The 17949-nt window shown below is 38.4% G+C and overlaps 1 protein-coding gene across 4 annotated transcripts in view; it reads right to left on the bottom strand.

Annotated features, from left to right (window-relative positions):
* The window catches only part of LOC126334932 (uncharacterized), a 170704-nt gene extending 153132 nt beyond the window's left edge, over window positions 1–17572 (bottom strand). The window contains exon 1 of one of the 4 annotated variants that reach the window (XM_049997672.1): window positions 16656–17572. In XM_049997672.1, the coding sequence (XP_049853629.1) occupies window positions 16656–16796 (141 nt within the window). In that variant the 5' untranslated portion in view covers window positions 16797–17572. Of the gene's footprint in view, window positions 1–8123; window positions 8142–16655 lie in introns of those variants that run through there. The other 3 variants (XM_049997671.1, XM_049997673.1, XM_049997674.1) reach the window with 3 other exon arrangements.
* Window positions 17573–17949: the final 377 nt, after the last annotated feature.

Below are 17949 nucleotides of genomic sequence, written 5' to 3'. Positions count from 1 at the left end.
TTACAGATAACAAATGTAAATTTAGGCTACACAACTATTTGCATAGCCAATCTTACCAATAAAGGATGAGATCAATGGGGAAAAAACTAGCCATGAATATACTAATGTAGTTCACATAACTATCATAGCTACATTCATTATATCACTCTTCAGTAAGAATGAGAAAAGTGCAATAAGAGAGGGACATTTATTTGCGCTTGGAAATCAGTCAATACTGACAACATTAAAAATATGTATCTGCTGAAAATGGATGTCAGCCATAAGGAATTAGATGACTGTAGTTTCATCAATTACTGCCAGTATAGAATTCAAACCACACAGCTCTGATATTAACATCCATATTTTTCTATTGCTTCACTAAATGATATTGCTCATCAGATTATATCTACTTACAAAAGAATTCTACTAGTCCTTTTGAAACAAACTAAGCATTAAATGTCTGTATACATCTTCATTTCATAGCCCATTTCAAAGCTTCAAATATAGTGTAGCCTTGGAGTGAAAAGTGCTACAGTTTCGATTATATCAGACGACGACATCTGCTGAACATTCATGTTTAATATAGTGGGTGATTATAATTAAAGTTAAACATTCAAACCACTGTAGAAATAACACCACTGGTAAGAATGACATCAAATTGCAATGGAATATTATTGGAGAAAGGGGAAGACATATGGCAGAAGAAAAATAAATAGGCCTAGTTACAAAATGTAGGAATAGGTGGCGCTGTCAGCATCATAATTTAATAGTGATCACTGAAAAATGACAAATGAATCATACAACAATGACTTAGGTGTACGTTTGACATTAAACAAACTGTACTACTCAGTGTGCATGGGTATACAGGTTTGATACTGTTAGTTACGTAAGCCCATCCATCGCGACAAGGTCATATCACATCAAATGAGAAAAACTGGTTTTTAATTGTTCTGAGGCCGAAAACAGCATAAAAAGCAGCAATCACATCTGTAATTGTCCTGAGGCCAAAAATCACATAAAAAGCATCAATCACAACAGTTTTTAAGTGTCCTGAGGCAAAAAACTGTATGAAAAGCATCAATCAAAATCAAATCATATTATTAGTTTCCATGTGACTTGCAGAGAACCAGTCAATGATACTTTTGAGAACTTTGTTCATCATTTCTTCCATTTCTGTATGTATACTGGAAGTGATTACAGTACTGGTGTCATCTGAAAAAAAAAAACTAATTCTACTTGTGGTACATTAGACAGTAGATCGTGTACATATATGAGAAACAGTAGTGGACCTAAGGCTGAGCCTTGGGGAACCCCATACATGATTTCTCCCCGGTCAGAATTATGTCCCTGGATTCTGTTGGTTGAATTAAGTACAACTTTCTGCATTCTTTTGGTTGGATATGACATGATCCATTGGTTGGCTATACCATCAATCCCATACAACTTCAATTTGTCTAGGAGTATACTATGATTCACACAATCAAATGCCTTGGATAGGTCAAGGAAAACATCTACTGGCGGTGCTATTTTGTTGTTTAATGCTCTTGTAATATCTGGCATGTGAACATGTAAATGGTTTTATCATTAGAGCAACGCTTCTGAAACCCAAACTGTGATTTGCTGAGGATATTATTGTTGCCAAGGTGAGATACTATTCTAGAATACATCACCTTCTCAAAAATTTTGAAAAATGATGTCAGCAGTGAAATAGGTCAGTAGTTACTGATGTCTCTCTTATCATCTTTCTTAAAGAGGGGTTTAACAATGGCATATTTTAGTCTCTGGAAAAATCCCTTGAGTTAGTGATGCATTACATATTTCAGAGAGTAGCATATTTATTATATGGCAACAAATCTTTAGTGCTCTACACAGGCATCGTCTCCATGGGGCCTGAGCGGGCTCGAGACCTCTCAAAAATCAAATAATTATTATGGTAGTAACCAGGTTAACTGAAAATGAGTGGTGAGAATCATGATAGTGTTATGGTGCTGCGGGCACAATTAGAATTTGTCCTGGTGCATGAACCTTCGTGTTCAATATGCTGTCCAACATTTTCTGCAACAAGTTGAAATTGAGAAACAGCATGTTGCACAAATTTATCAAAGTGTTTCCAAGGCCACATTCAGAACATGTTGCAACTAAGTTTGCAATAGGAACACTGAACACATCTTTCAGATAGCCCCATCACCAGAAGTCACATGGATCAAGATCAGGTGATCGGGACAGCAGGCTGTAGGGAAATGGCGGCTGATAATACTAACCTTTCTGAAATGGCGCTTCAGCAGCTGCTTAACTGTATTTGCAACATGTGGAGGTGCGCCATTTTGCATAAAAAATGATCCCACCAACACATCCATGCTGTTGGAGAGCTGAAATGATGTGATTGCACTTACCAGTACAGGTAACAGGACCAGAAGTACCTGTCTCTTAGAAAAAATATGGCCCTATGATAAATGATGCCATAAACCCACACCACACAGTGACCTTTTCGGGATGTAGTAAAACTGGTTGAATTGTGCATGGATTTTCTACTGTCCATATTTGACAATTCTGACATCTGTCCACAAAATCTTCCACGGCCAATCACTGTCCACTTGCCTATGAGCAATGAATCCTAAAGTAAATGTCTCTCTTGCTGGCAGGTCAACAGGAAGCAACTCGTGCACGTTGGTAAGTTTGAATGGATAGCAAAGAAGGATGTTTCGTAGAATTTTACCCATTGTGCTCACGGGTATGTCCAATGTTCGGGCAATTCTCCGTGCACTACACGTTTGCGCACCACCACTCATGTCATCCTGCATTACTGTGGCCACTGCTTCCACTAACATCTAATCAACTCATTTCCTCCGTCTACCATGTTGCACACCAAAATAACCCATCTTTTTGAGTTTCCGAACCATTTTCTCCAGACCCTCGGCAGTCATCAGACCAATACCTTTTTTCAAACTCTTCAGTGTCCGGAACTTCTGCAGAGCGACAGGAGCACTTTCATCATATTTGTAATACAGCTTTACAAGCAGAACACGATCCTGCATTGAGACAGTTATGACGAGTGTTGCAGATGTGAAAGGTGGAAAAGCCGTATACCCGGCATGTTTATACTGGCTTCAATGGGTCATGCACATGACAGGTGTTTTTGTTTACGTACTCTGAGACATGCAGTGCCATTTATTGACCAATTTTCACACAGTTTTTTTTTCTTCTGCCGTACATTTTTCCCCTTCTCTGATAATATTCCGTTGCAATTTGACATCATTCTGACCAATGGTGTCCTTTCTACAGTATCTGAAAGTTTATTATAATCACCCTGTACTAGGCCTAATATGTTACCTGCAACTCACATACTTAATCGTATATTTTGAAATTTTCCCCCGTGTCTCATTTTTCTGTAGCAGTTAGTCATGGACATTTTGAAGAAATGTGGTTTCATTTATGAACATTTTCAACAGACAACAAAGGTAAAGTTAGTGATTTCATAACTTCGCCTTTATACACAGAAAGTCTACAATTGATTATATTGATTCCCGTAATGGCATACAACAGCACACTTATGTGTATATTTGTTCACACATCATATCAGTGAATAAAACTGAACTGTTCCTCATCTATGTAAATGTAATTAGAATTAGTTCTTTTTGCAGATGATACTATAATTAATCAAAGCGTACATACAAAAACAGGAGAAATTGTAAACTATGTTCCTGAAAGTATCATTAACTGGTTTTATGTGAATGGTTTCTCTCTCAGTATCAAAAATTCTGCACATCTAGTGGTACTACAGCAATGATAAGTGTAACACATGGTGAGGAAATAATAAATAGGCTAGAAACTTCAAAATGTTAAGGTGTCCATATGATGACATTTGTACTCCTAAAATATATTAGTTGAGCCACATTTGCACTTAGAATCACTAAAAATCTTGGGGAGGGACAAATCAGTACACTGACACATTTTGTGTATTTTCATTCAAAATGGAAATATATACTGGAATAATGTTCTGAGGCAACTCATCTTTAAGAAAGAGAGTCGTCATTGCTCAGAAACATGCTATAAGAGTAGTAGGCTATGTCGTGTTCACCTATGATCATCTTCTAGACATCTGTTTAATGGGTTGGGCATTTTGACTACTGTTTCACAGTATATTTATTCCCTTGAGAAGTTTGTTGGAAATAATCCACTGCATTTCAAAACGATCAATGATGCACACAATTACAACACGGAAGAGAAAATGACATTCATTACTCCTCATTAACATTGCCTTTAGCACAAAAAGGGGGTGCACAATGCTGCAACAAAAATTTTTGATCACTTACCAGTAATACAGAATGTGTGAGAGACAGAAAAGTAAAAACCTGAAAATTTGAAAAAAGTTGCTCCTTGACAACTCCTATTCTGTAGAAGAATTTCTCTTACTGCATACATACAAACGAGGAAATGGGAATACCAAATACCCATGTGGGGGACAAAAATGACAACAGGACTCAATTGGACTGCCTAACCTTTGCAGACGACATAGTAATAGTAAGTGAGATGGAAGAAGACGCAAAGACACAACTCGACAACTTAAGTAAGGTAGCCAGAAAGGTGGGACTGAGGATTGATGATGACAAGAGAAAGACATTAAATAGCACTGCAGACTGGGAAACTCCGGAAGGCACTGTGCAAATGGTGGACAGATTTAAATACCTGGGAGATTTTATAACAGTAAGGAACAGGAGCAAGGAGGGAATAACAGAGAGGATAAATAAGATGAGGTCAGCCTTCTGCATGACAAAAGAGATATACAATAAAAAGAATATATTCAGAGAGGCAAAGATAAGCCACGACAAGGCAACAGTGAGGAATGCAGCATCATACACTGCTGAGACAATTGCACTAGGAAAAAATGGGGCAAAACAACTAGAGAAAGAAGAGAGAAAAATACTAGGTCCCAAAAGGGGTGGATGCGAAGACCTGGGGAAGAATTGTACCGGAACATGAGAAAAATATCCAGGGAAATCAGACTCAAAATGGCAAGGTTTGCTGGACATGTAGTTAGGATGAGTATGGACAGAAAGGCAAAGACAGAGTGGGAAACAATGGGGAGGACAAGGGGAAAGACAGAAACCAAGTGGGTTGTTGAATTTCGGAAGGACTGGTTGGAATTGGGGATCAAGGTCGAAGGAAAGGAAAATTGGTGGAACAAATATACACCGACCAATATGCCAGAGATCAATGACAGAGAAGAATACAGGAAAAGATTAGAGTGTCACCAGAGGAGCCGACAGGAGAAACAGACAGCTGTAATGCAAGAAGAAGAAGAAGAAGAAGAAGAAGAAGAAGAAGTATTAAAGTCTGCAAGCTTTCAGAACTAATGGCACCCACAACTGTCAGAAGCATTGAACGGGAAGGAAGTGGAGTGAAGGAAAAGGACTGGTGAGGTTTAGGAAAAGGGGTAGACTTTGGAAAAGTCACCTAGGAACCCAGGTCAGGAGAGACTTACAGCACAGAATGAGAAGGAAAGACTTTCCTTCTGATCCCGTCCGATAAGTCTCCCCTGACCTGAGGTTTTGGCAACTTTTCTGAACTCTATCCCACCAGTCCTTTTCCTTCACCCATCTTCCTTCTCCTTCAATACTCCCAGCAGAAAAAGGAGCCACCAGTTCCAAAAGCTTGCAAACTATAAAAGCTTTATATGTTTATCATCACACCGCTGCTTGGTGAGTAGATTTTTATATCTAGGCAACTACATTATATTTTCAAAAATGTATTATGTTTGCTGATATAACTAATTACCTTGTACAGCATTCACTTTTTCTAATATTTACATAGGCTAAAAGGTAAACAGAAGAAAGACGTACACCCTCAAGTAAAATTAAGTAAAGGTACAGTAGTAAACATTAATTTATACACATTATTAATTTATACACGTTATTAATAATAACAACATTATTCTTATTACTCATAAAAAACTAATTCCAATAGTCCATGTACAAATTACAACATTTTGTAAAAGATATAACATAGAATATAAGTTCCAAAATTCAAAGTGATAGTAATCCAAAATAAATATCACTTCAGATCTGGTAATAGCACAGCCACCAGCATGGCCACACAAGTTGGACAGACTTTGGCAGAGGAGCCAGGCGGAGAATATCTCATAGTGTAGGGTAGGGTAGGGAAGCTTCAAAGTGTGTAAAGAAGTCAACCTTCCTAAGTAAGTAAACCTGCAACAAAAAATTTGGTCTCCCCCACAACAGGGTCTGGCTATGGGTCAATAACAAGACACTGGAAGAAGATTATATTGTGTATTACATACCTACAGCAAAAGCCTTGAATAATGAATGGCACACCCAGAACAAGACTTTGGTGGCAAAAGAGGACTAAAGACTTGGCAGAAGAAGCTGGGAATATACAAACTATGTTAATGTCTGCAAAAATGAAAGAAATATCAGAAAAGGCTGTGAAATTTAAGTATAATATTGTGCCACTACAAGAAGTGAGTTGGACATGGAAAGAACACACAGATGATTATGTCTCAATATTTTCTGCTGTATAATGGCATAGTGAGAAGAAGAGGATTTATAATTTCAAAACTGATAAGGAAAAGTCATTGGAATTTTGAACCAATAAATGAAAGACTGAGAATAGACAGGAAAACCACTGAAGGAGTAGAACAGTATACACCCCAACAGAAGAAATAGAATACTGATTTAAAGAGAAGTAGTAATTCACAATAATACAACCTACTCCTAGTTTTAAGAAACTTACAAATATCCTAAGCCCAGAATTAAGGTTTCTGATAAATGGCAGAAGACCCTTTATATTGGATAAGATAAATAATTGTAAGGTACAAACAGAACAAAAGTAATTAAAATTGGAGAAAAACTAGGAGAAAATAGGAAGGATGGAAAGATCATACCAACATAATGGGTAGGGAAGATTTTTTTAAGGTGACACAGGAGTACAGACCTTAGGGATTTTGTAACTTTGGGAAAGATGGGAACAAATCTCCAGATGATATCAAAAGTAGGCATTTTGCCTATACCTTGAAGTGAAAAGAAGATATTGCTCAGTTGTTAATGTGTCCGCCCCCGGTAGCTGAGTGCTCAGTGCGACAGACTGTCACACCTAAGGACCCGGGTTCGATTCCCAGCTGTGTTGGAGATTTTCTCTGCTCAGGGACTGGGTGTTGTGTTGTCCTAATCATCATCATTTCATCCGCATCAACGTGCAAGTCGCCGAAGTGGCGCCAAATCGAAAGACTTGCACCAGGCGAGCGGTCTACCCGACGGGAGGCCCTCGTCAGACATTATTATTATTTATAGTTGTTAATGTGGCTATTATTTACTTGTCTATATGACACTGCACATTTTATACAACAAATGATTGAGAGGATCAATAAAGATATAAAATTATACAGGAACAAAATATGTTGAGCAGTATCACATGGTCTAAGATGATGGTGAAACCAATCCCAAGTGGCATGGGGTGTAAGTAGTATTGGGGGTAAGTAGTGTGAGTGTCATCTTAAGGCACACACTGGAATTGATAGTATACAAAATACCTCTATCAATTAGAAATAAAAGCAATACCAGCAGGAAGAAAGTTAAGGATTTACTAATTAAACATGCTTTTTATTGTGTTGATGAATACCAGAAGGAAATACTGCCATATATTTTCTAATTTTAGTATATTAGAATAGACACTGAATCTCTGGTTACTTATGTTACTGTAGTCACTATTCTATGTTGCATAATATGCATGCTGAACTTTCCTGCATATTTTAATCTATTCAGCTTCTTAGGTTATTACTGTCAGTAACAAAAGGTCTGCTGCTGTTCATAAATATAATGTGCAAAAATGTAATTAATATCAGCTTCACATCACTGTGGTTACATGATATAAGATTTCTGGGCTTCAAATAAATCAAAGTGGAAAGACAATATGATAAAACTCTCCCACAGACTCAGTTTAGCATATTTGCTCTGAGAATCATTTCAAAAGTAAGCTCCACGCACAGTGCTATAATGGCTTACTTCCAATCCTATGTACATTGTGAAATAGTCGTTTGAACATAGTCCATATCAATTCAGGCAGGCTAGGAAAAAATCTTACCTTCTCAGATGTTATTGAATTTAGCATATGTTAAAATGTGCACTTACAATCTCAAAACATTGTGAACAGGAAGAGAGCACTGATGGCATTGTTGCTGTCCTTCAGCTGGAAACCTATATCCAGCAGCTGATCCATGTGGTAGCATAAAGTTCACTACAATTTCGTTTAACTCATAACTGATGTCTATAATCTCTGCAGCCCACCAGTCACAGTCATACACACTCACCACAAACATCCTCCTTTTCAGGTTGTGATTATAAATATTATCCTGCTGGCCGAACGACCGAAACTTCTTCTTTCTCACTCTTTAAAGGGCTTGCAATTTGAGTTCACCCATCACTGAGTCCAAAATTGTGTCTTCTGAATTCCTTTCACAGGAGGAGTTTGTTTGGATCATTCTTCTTTTTCTGCTCACGGAATTCTTCAATTCCTCTTTGGACACAAGAATGAGGGCTGTGGACGTGTAAGATTTCACGACTCTCGTAAGATCCTCAGCATTCTGAATCACAGCTGTATTTGGTCAGGAAATTTTATGTTTTGTAGCATGGTGCTTCAAAAGGCCTCCTAATCCATCACAACAACACCCCTTCCTGTGACCAGTAGCACTGTATACTCAGTCAGTTGGCACAAGCGACTTATTCAATTCAAACAGCTTGTTATGATTTTTAAAATGACTAGGAGCACCATGAGAAATAATGATGATTTTCTCTGCCCCTGTTTGCAGCTGAAGAATTTTGTGCATTGCTAGCAAAGCATGTGCTAAGTCGTGTCGTGTGTCCATCACCTATAACTGCAACACTTATGGTCTTGTTTTGAAAATATGTCACTCCAGTAAAAATTGAAACCTGGTCATTACTCTATTGATACCATTGTACTTCTTGTCGGAGAACTACAGACCAGTTCTCAGCAGACTCACAGTGAAGCACTAAACATAGTTCTTCAGCCTGTACGCACTCTTTCACTTCTGCAATGTGTTGTTCTTGCAATTTCTTCAGATGCTCGTATGTTACCGCTTTCCCTGACCAAGTTCATCAATGAAACTGTTGAAGGCAACAGTTTTCTTAATTAGTTTATTTTCCTCCCATGTTGCATACGTAATTTCTGCAGAGTTATCGTCTACGTTTTCCAGGCCAAGTGTCTGTAAAGACAGTCCTCCCTTTTCAGGGCAGTCACCACATTCTTGAAACAAACACGTCTCTCACTTTACGTCACAGACTACTAACGACTTCACACGCCCAACCAAGGGGTCATATGGCACATGCTCCAGTAAGTTCTCAAAGTTACCACACAAAGTTCAAAATTTGTGCAGTAGACACATAAACAGACTTCTCTAGGTTAGTGTGGAACTACCCACTTAGGTCATAGTGCATAAAATTTTGATCTTCCAATGTGTGAAGTTGTATGGTTGCTCTTATAAATTGCAAAAATTTCTTGAATACTGCGAGTCATGTACCTCTTCACTTTCACAACTTTTTGACCTTCAAAGGTTACAGGTATACCATCTTGTTTGTTGGCACTCTGGTGAGAAAAGTCCCATTTATCTTCCAGATAAAATAACTGCACTATCTCAACTTGATCTGCTTCTACAGGATGACCATAATAGGGGTCTCGGCTTCCAAAGACTCCTTTTACAGACCTCATATTTCTGGATTTGTCTAACATGTACTTTGATACTGATGGAACGTGGTTCAAAATTGTTTCCTTTGAAAATGTCTCTGGAATAATAGTTAAAACTTGCACCTTTTCATTGTAGGATACACAATATTCATCAGCTGAATTATTATTTGTGAATGACATGACATAAAGGTGTTGTGGCGTGTGACGTCATTGTTTTTGATGGCGCCGTATGTGTGTGTGTGTGTGTGTGTGTGTGTGTGTGTGTGTCTCTCTCTCTCTCTCTCTCTCTCTCTCTCTCTCTCTCCAGGATGACCGACATACTTCGCAGCGCTGAAATTTTGTGGTGGCTAATAATTTTTTAGTGTCTATTTTTCTCGAGTTGTAACGTTCTGTGTATTTATTGTGCATTGAATGTATTTTAATTTAATTTTGAATTTTTGAGGCGTTGTGGTTTTGACTTCATTTTTCATAGTTGTAGGTGTTGGTAGGTCAAGGGAAATGACCGATTCTAATTTTCGTAGTTTTATATGTAGGTATTGGTGTTGTGGTACCGTCAGCTGTGGTCAAGGAAAATGTCTAATTCCAATTTCCGTAGTTTTAACTATAGGTGTTGGTGTTTTGGTATCGTCAGTTGCAGCTGACCTGTATAGATCAAGGGAAGCGTCCAATTCCTGTAGACTAATTTTTTTTTTTTACTGTTTATTTAGCTTGTCCCCTCCCCCCCCCCCCCCCCAAAAAAAAAAAATCTCTAATTTTCCGTCGTTGTACCATTAGTTTGATTTTATTTTAGGAGGGAGATGTAATTGTCTTACTTATACATATTTTCATGTTTGTTGTCGTGTGTATGTGTATGCAGTGACACTAAAGGCGCCATATCGGAGACACTTAGGATAGTCATTTCCGCCATATTGATGACATCATGGGTCAAAGCAGATTCATTAGAAGAATCCTAAGGAAATGCAATCCGACAACAAAGGAAATAGGTTACAGTACGCTTGTTCGCCCAATGCTTGAATACTGCTCAGCAGTGTGGGATCCGCACCAGGTAGGGTTGATAGAAGAGATAGAGAAGATCCAACGGAGAGCAGCGCGCTTCGTTACAGGATCATTTAGTAATTGCGAAAGCGTTACGGAGATGATAGATAAACTCCAGTGGAAGACTCTGCAGGAGAGACGCTCAGTAGCTCGGTACGGGCTTTTGTTAAAGTTTCGAGAACATACCTTCACTGAAGAGTCAAGCAGTATATTGCTCCCTCCTACGTATATCTCGCGAAGAGACCATGAGGATAAAATCAGAGAGATTAGAGCCCACACAGAAGCATACCGACAATCCTTCTTTCCACATACAATCCGAGACTGGAATAGAAGGGAGAACCGATAGAGGTACTCAGGGTACCCTCCGCCACACACCGTCAGGTGGCTTGCGGAGTATTGATGTAGATGTAGATGTAGATGTAGATGGGTGGAAATCGGCATTGCCCATAGAGCTTCTGACTCTATTTCACTGACCGTGGTTTCATAACAGGACTAACCCCTACCTCAGTGGTTGACTGATTCAGGGTATTTAATTCTTCCTGTATTGAAGCAAAATCTGCTGTTATTCTGTCAAAACATTTAGAACACAAAAAGTCGTCACTGGATACATCTTCACTTTGAAACAGAGTCTTCAAATGAGAACACTTATTCCCAACCTGAATGAGGCCTGTTGTTTATTTTTTTTTTTTTTTTTTTTCTATGTTGTCTTATATACGATTCTTTTACGGACACACAAATAATCAGCAGACTTCACTCTCCTGTGGCCCCAGTCAGAAAACATTTCACACAGTCCTTTTCACAAAACACACTGTAACTGTGCCAATTGGCAAATTCCTCATGAAAACACAGACCTCACTGGATGGTCTCAGATTTCTTACAAAGTTCTTCAGTAAACAAATTAGCACTGAACAACTACAATACAGAAACCTGCAATGAAGAGCCGCAATAAAGAAACTGACAAGAAACTACAACAATGTGTAAGAAATATCTACAACAATGAAAGTGAAAAGAATTAACTGCAACAAGGAAAGTGATGAGAAATAACTGCAAGAAATATAATAGAAATAAACATTGTAGCAAAGAAATTAGTAAGAAACAACTTCAGTGAAGACATAAATTACCCTTGAAAGTTAAAAAAAATATTTTTTTTTAAATAAAACTTGTCAAAGTGGAAGCTCTCCTTTTCAGGGAATGTAGAACTATGGTACTAATCAACACAAAAAAAAAAATTATGGACTGGAACTTTGAAAAAAAAAAATTATAAAAAAGTTGAGAATGCTATAGTAAAAGAACTTTGACAGATAAGTCCAAATGGAGGATTTATATAGAACTGTTCCAGAGATACAGCATTTTAAAATATTTTCCAAAATTCACATCTCACAATGGTGTTTGCAGTGTCATCTTTGGAGGCCTGTATCTCGGGGCAGGATTTTTTTTGGAGAAAACAAAAAAATACCTGTTTCTTACCAGAGACTATGAAGGTAACCCCACCCCTACCATCACCACCTGATGTGACACAGATGATGCTATTGAGGTAAAACTAATATTCGATTAAATTAAAGTTTTGTATTACAGAGAAAGTCTATACAAATCTTGTCACTGCTTAAAAAGTTATGTGTGTTTACCAAATCATCCAACATACATATACAAATATGAGTGGATGACAAGAGCAGAACTTTGAGACCCGCAAACTAGCAGTAATTACCACAGTTAAAGCACTTGCAAGTGTGGGTCCCTCCATGTAAAATGAGCTATTGCTGTTGTGGTCTTCAATCCACGGACTGGTTTGATGCAACTCTCCATGCTACTCTATCTTCTGCAAGCTGCTTCATCTCCCAGTACCTACGGCAACCTACATCCTCTTGAATCTGTTTAGTGTATTCATCTCTTGGTCTCCCTCTAAGATTTTTTACCATCCACACCGACCTCCAATACTAAATTGGTGATCCCTTGATGCCACAGAACATGTCCTACCAATCGATCCCTTCTTCTAGTCAAGTTGTGCCACAAATTTCTCTCCTATTCTATTCAATACCTCCTCATTAGTTATGTGATCTACCAGTCTAATATTCAGCATTCTTCTGTAGCTCCACATTTTGAAAGCTTCTATTCCCTTCTTGTCTGAACTATTGATCGTCCACGTTTCCCTTCCATACATGGCTACACTCCGTACAAATACTTTCAGAAATGGCTTCCTAGCACTTAAATATATACTCGATGTTAACAAATTTCTCTTCTTCAGAAATGCTTTCCTTGCCATTGTCAGTCTACCTTTTACATCCTCCCTACTTCGACCATCATCAGTTATTTTGCTCTCCAAATATCAAAACTCATTTACTACTTTAAGAGTCTCATTTGCTAATCTAATTCCCTCAGCTTCACCCAATTTAATTCGATTACATTCCATTATCCTTGTTTTGCTTTTGTTTATGTTCATCTTATTCCTCCCTTCAAGACACTATCTATTCCGTTCAACTGCTCTTCCAAGTCCTTTGCTGTCTCTGACAGAATTACATTGTCATCGGTGAACCTCAAAGTTTTTATTTCTTCTCCATGGATTTTAATACCTACTTTTGTTTCCTTTACTGCTTGCTCAAGATGCAGATTGAATAACATCAGGGATAGGCTATAACCCTGTCTCACTCCCTACCCAACTACTGCTTCCCTTTCATGCCCCTCAGCTCTTGTAACTGCCATTTGGTTTCTGTACAAATTGTAAATAGCATTTCGTTCCCTGTATTTTACCCCTGCCACCTTCAGAATTTGAAAGAGTATTCCAGTCAATATTGTCAAAAGCTTTATCTAAGTCTACAAATGCTAGAAACGTAGGTTTACCTTTCCTTAATCTATTTTCATAGGGTCTGTATTGCCTCACATGTTCCAACATTTCTACAAAATCCAAACTGATTTTCCCCGAGGTCGACTGTAAAGAATTTGCGTTAGCATTTTGCAACCATGACTTATTAAACTGATTGTTTGGTAATTTTCACATCTGTCACTTGTTTTCTTTGAAATTGGAATTATTATAATCTTCTTGAAGTCCGAGGGTGTTTCACCTGTCTCATATGTCTTGCTCCATAGATGGTAGTTTTGTTAGGCCTGGTTCTCCCAAGGCTGTCAGTAGTTTTAATGGAATGTTGTCTACTCCCGGGGCCTTGTTTCGACTTGGATCTTTCAGTGCTCTGTCAAACTCTTCACACAGTATCGCACCTCCTATTTCATCTTCATCTACATCCTCATCCATTTCCATAATATTGTCCTCAAGACATCGATCTTTTACAGATGCTCTATATAATCCTTCCACCTTTCTGCTTTCCCATCTTTGCTTAGAAGTGACTTCCCATCTGGGCTCTTGATATTCAGGCAAGTGGTTCTCTTTTCTCCAAAAGTCTTTAATTTGCCTGTAGGCAGTATCTATCCTACCCCTAGCAATATGTGCCTCTACATCCTTACATTTGTCCTCTAGCCAACCCTGCTTAGCCATTTTGCACTTCCTGTCGATCTCAGTTTTGAGATGATTGTATTCCTTTTTGCCTGCTTCATTTACTGCATTTTTGTAATTTCTCTTTTCATCAAGTAAATGCAATATTTCTTCTGTTACCCAAGGATTTTTATTAGCCCTCGTCTTTTTACCTACTTGATCCTCTGCTGCCTTCACTATTTCATCCCTCAAAGCTACCCATTATTCTTCTACTGTATTTCTTTCACCCATTCTTGTCAAACATTCCCAAATGCTCTTCCTTAAACTCTCCAAAACATCTGGTTCTTTCAGTTTATCCAGGTCCCATCTCCTCAAATACCCACCTTTCTGCAGTTTTAATCTACAGATCATAACCAACAGATTGTGGTCAGAGTCCACATCGGACCCTGTATACGTCTTACAATTTAAAACCTGGTACCTGAGTCTCTGTCTTACCATTACGTCTTACAATTTAAAACCTGGTACCTGAGTCTCCGTCTTACCATTATATAATCTATCTGATGCCTTCCAGTATCTCCAGGATTCTTCCATGTAGACAACCTTCTTTCATGATTCTTGAACAAAGTGTTAGCTATGATTAAGTTATGCTCTGTGCAAAATTCTACCCGATGGTTTCCTCTTTCATTCCTTACCCCCAATCGATATTCACCTATGTTTCCTTCTCTCCCTTTTCCCACTCTCAAATTCCAGTCACCCATGACTACTAAATTTTCATCTCCCTTCACTACCTGAATAATTTCTTTTATCTCATCATACAATTCATCAATTTCTTCATCATCTGAAGAGCTACTTGGATTATAAACTTGTACTACTGTAGTAGGCATGGGCTTATGGTCTTCGTGTCTATCTTGGCCACAATAATGCGTACACTATGCTGTTTGTAGCAGCTTACCCGCATTCCTATTTTTTTAATTAATTATTAAACCTACTCCTGCATTCGCCCTATTTGATTTTGTTTTTATAACCCCGTATTCACCCGATCAAAAGTCTTGTTCTTCCTGCCACCGAACTTCAATAATTCCCACTATATCTAACTGTAACCTATCCATTTCCCTTTTTAAATTTCCTAACCTACCTGCCCGATTAAGGCACCTGACATTCCACGCTCCGATCCGTAGAACGCCAGGTTTCTTTCTCCTGATAACAATGGTCTCCTAAGTAGTCCCCATCCAGAGATCCAAATGGGGGACTATTTTACCTCCGGAATATTTTACCCAAGAGGATGTGATCATCATTTAACCATACAGCAAAGCTCGGGAAAAATTATGTCTGTAGTTTCCCCTTTCTTTCAGCCATTTGCAGTATCAGTACAGCAAGCCCATTTTGGTTACTGTTACACAGCCAGATAAGTCAATCATCCACACTGTTGCCCCTGCAACTACTGAAAAGGCTACTGCCTTTCTTCAGGAACCACACATTTGTCTGGCCTCTCAACAGATACCCCTCCATTGTGGTTGCACCTACAGTACGGCTATCTGTATAGCTGGGGCACGCAAGCCTCCCCACCAACGGCAAGGTCCATGGTCCATTGGGAAGTGGAGGGGGGGAAGCGGGGGGAGAATGAGCTGTAACAACTCATATTCAAAAAATTGTGAGCCACTTTGATATCATTTCTTATAATGGACTAGCTGTGATGGATATAGTGTTGGCAGGTGTTTGTTTAAATTTTTTAGTTTCGTGTTACACTTATATCACTGAACACACTTTTTGTGCGTGATGTAAGCTCTTTGTATAATGGTACATGTCCATCTCCCTCCCCCCCCCCCCCCCCCCTCAAAAAAAAATTACATACCAAGCAAGGAAGCTATGGAAGAGTTAATGCACTGTACTTCAGTTTGGGAGCGAGGGGTCTGTACTCTGCCTGGCTATCCTGACTTGAGTTTTCCATAAATGCGGTGGTGGTTCAAATGATAAGGCCATGGCCAAATTTCTGCATTACACTCGCCTAATGCTATCCTAGTCTGTATTTGTTTCATACATGTGTATATTATTTCTATAATGCATGTGACAAGTTCTATACTATTGTGCCAAGTGGTCAAAGGATGAATACAAAAATAAATAAATGTAGGTACGTAAACTATATTCAACATTCACAAGATAATTTTCATCAAGCTGAAGCAAAAACATTGTATAAAGTATATGTTTTAGTAAGCAAGCCTGGAATACAGACAAGGCCGTGAATACCTTCACAATTATTAAAAGATAAAACAACTGTACACTATTCAGAATAAACTAATAAAACGTCTCTAAACATTCTAGATGGCTGTGTGGTGATCTGCTCTTACTATGTTCGAATTACCACATTCTGGTTACCAAAAAGAGGACGACAGCATTTATGCCTATGAAATATCTCAACGTATGATCGACCAAGATGAAATGGCAACCTTATATTTCAACGTATCTGTTTCCTGTGCTAATTTGCAAATCGTGTAATTACAGTACTCACATGGGTTTCGCCATAAAAATTTATATGGGAAGCACAAGAACACACAGGCCCACTATGGCAGCACGTACTGTAGTCTTCCTGACCAAGAATTTCGGATATCACTGTGAGCAAGAACAGCCAGATGATTGCAGCTCTCTTCATTTTTCCTTGTTTGACAGGGGTGTCACTTCACTGCTTCAAGTACACAGCTTCATTTCTAGTAAATACGACAGTGCATGGCATGTTGCAGAAAGCAAACTTTCCCTAAACACACATAATTCACTTTCATGTAAATAACTTTAACTGTTGTAATGTTTATAAACGACGAGCACCAAACACTCAATACGAGGTTCGCTTCCACAATGCGATTTTGCCAATGACAGTGACATAAACAATCTCTCAACGTGTAATGTTGCCAACTTTTGAAATAAAATTTGTATTTTGCGTTTCGCAGTAGCAGTGACACTGTTAGAAATAAACTGTTGCCGTGAAGCCGCTTTACAAAAACAATATTAATGTTTTGACATATACATGAAAAGATATCAAATCAGAAGGACCTAGGACTGGCACGAATCTACTACTACTATATTACGAGCAATGAAACTTGGTTAGGCTGAAATCGATCGAATGGCGCGAACGTATAAAAGGACTACGCTACGAGTCTGTCTGTTAACACAACTTTAATTTGACATTAACAGTCTTTGGCATCAGCAACTGACAACATATTATCACCTTTCAACTCAACCTAGATCTTCGGCTACGCTACAGATCAGTCTGTCACCAAACGACCTCTTTCAGGCAAACATCAGTTCTACTGTAATGGTACTCATTTTGGCGACTCATCTTTACTTATTTATTTATCAGATTCTGTGCGTCCATGCGAAAAAACTATTTGGAACGGAAGGAGGCAGTAGGACCTACATTGTTACAGAATGGCGATTCAAAACTTTATAAACAAAGGATTAGATAATAAATGAAACACGAAGAAACAGAGCATATACGAATAAACGAAATGTTCTCAACTACCGGAAGTAACTTCTGCACGGAATAGAAGAGTGTGCCTTAAGGAAACCTTTCAACTTGGATTTGAATATTTATGGTTTATCATTAAATGTTTCCAGGTCTCCTGGTAGCCTATTGGAAACGAAAACTTCGGAATAATGCACACATTTCAGTATAATGCTTAAGAAAGTGTTACTAATAACGGACGCCACAATGAAACGTATTTGTTTGGCAAACCTGGAAGTTCACGTTACGTTAGGAATTAGAAAATGGGAATAGTGCAATCTGGGTAACAAATCTTTACCGTTGAGGG

The sequence above is a fragment of the Schistocerca gregaria genome, chromosome 2 (genome assembly GCF_023897955.1).
Source record: "Schistocerca gregaria isolate iqSchGreg1 chromosome 2, iqSchGreg1.2, whole genome shotgun sequence".
NCBI classification, from domain to species: domain Eukaryota; kingdom Metazoa; phylum Arthropoda; class Insecta; order Orthoptera; family Acrididae; genus Schistocerca; species Schistocerca gregaria.
Note: the sequence above shows the minus strand (reverse complement) of the source record. Positions and strands in the feature narration are given on the sequence as shown.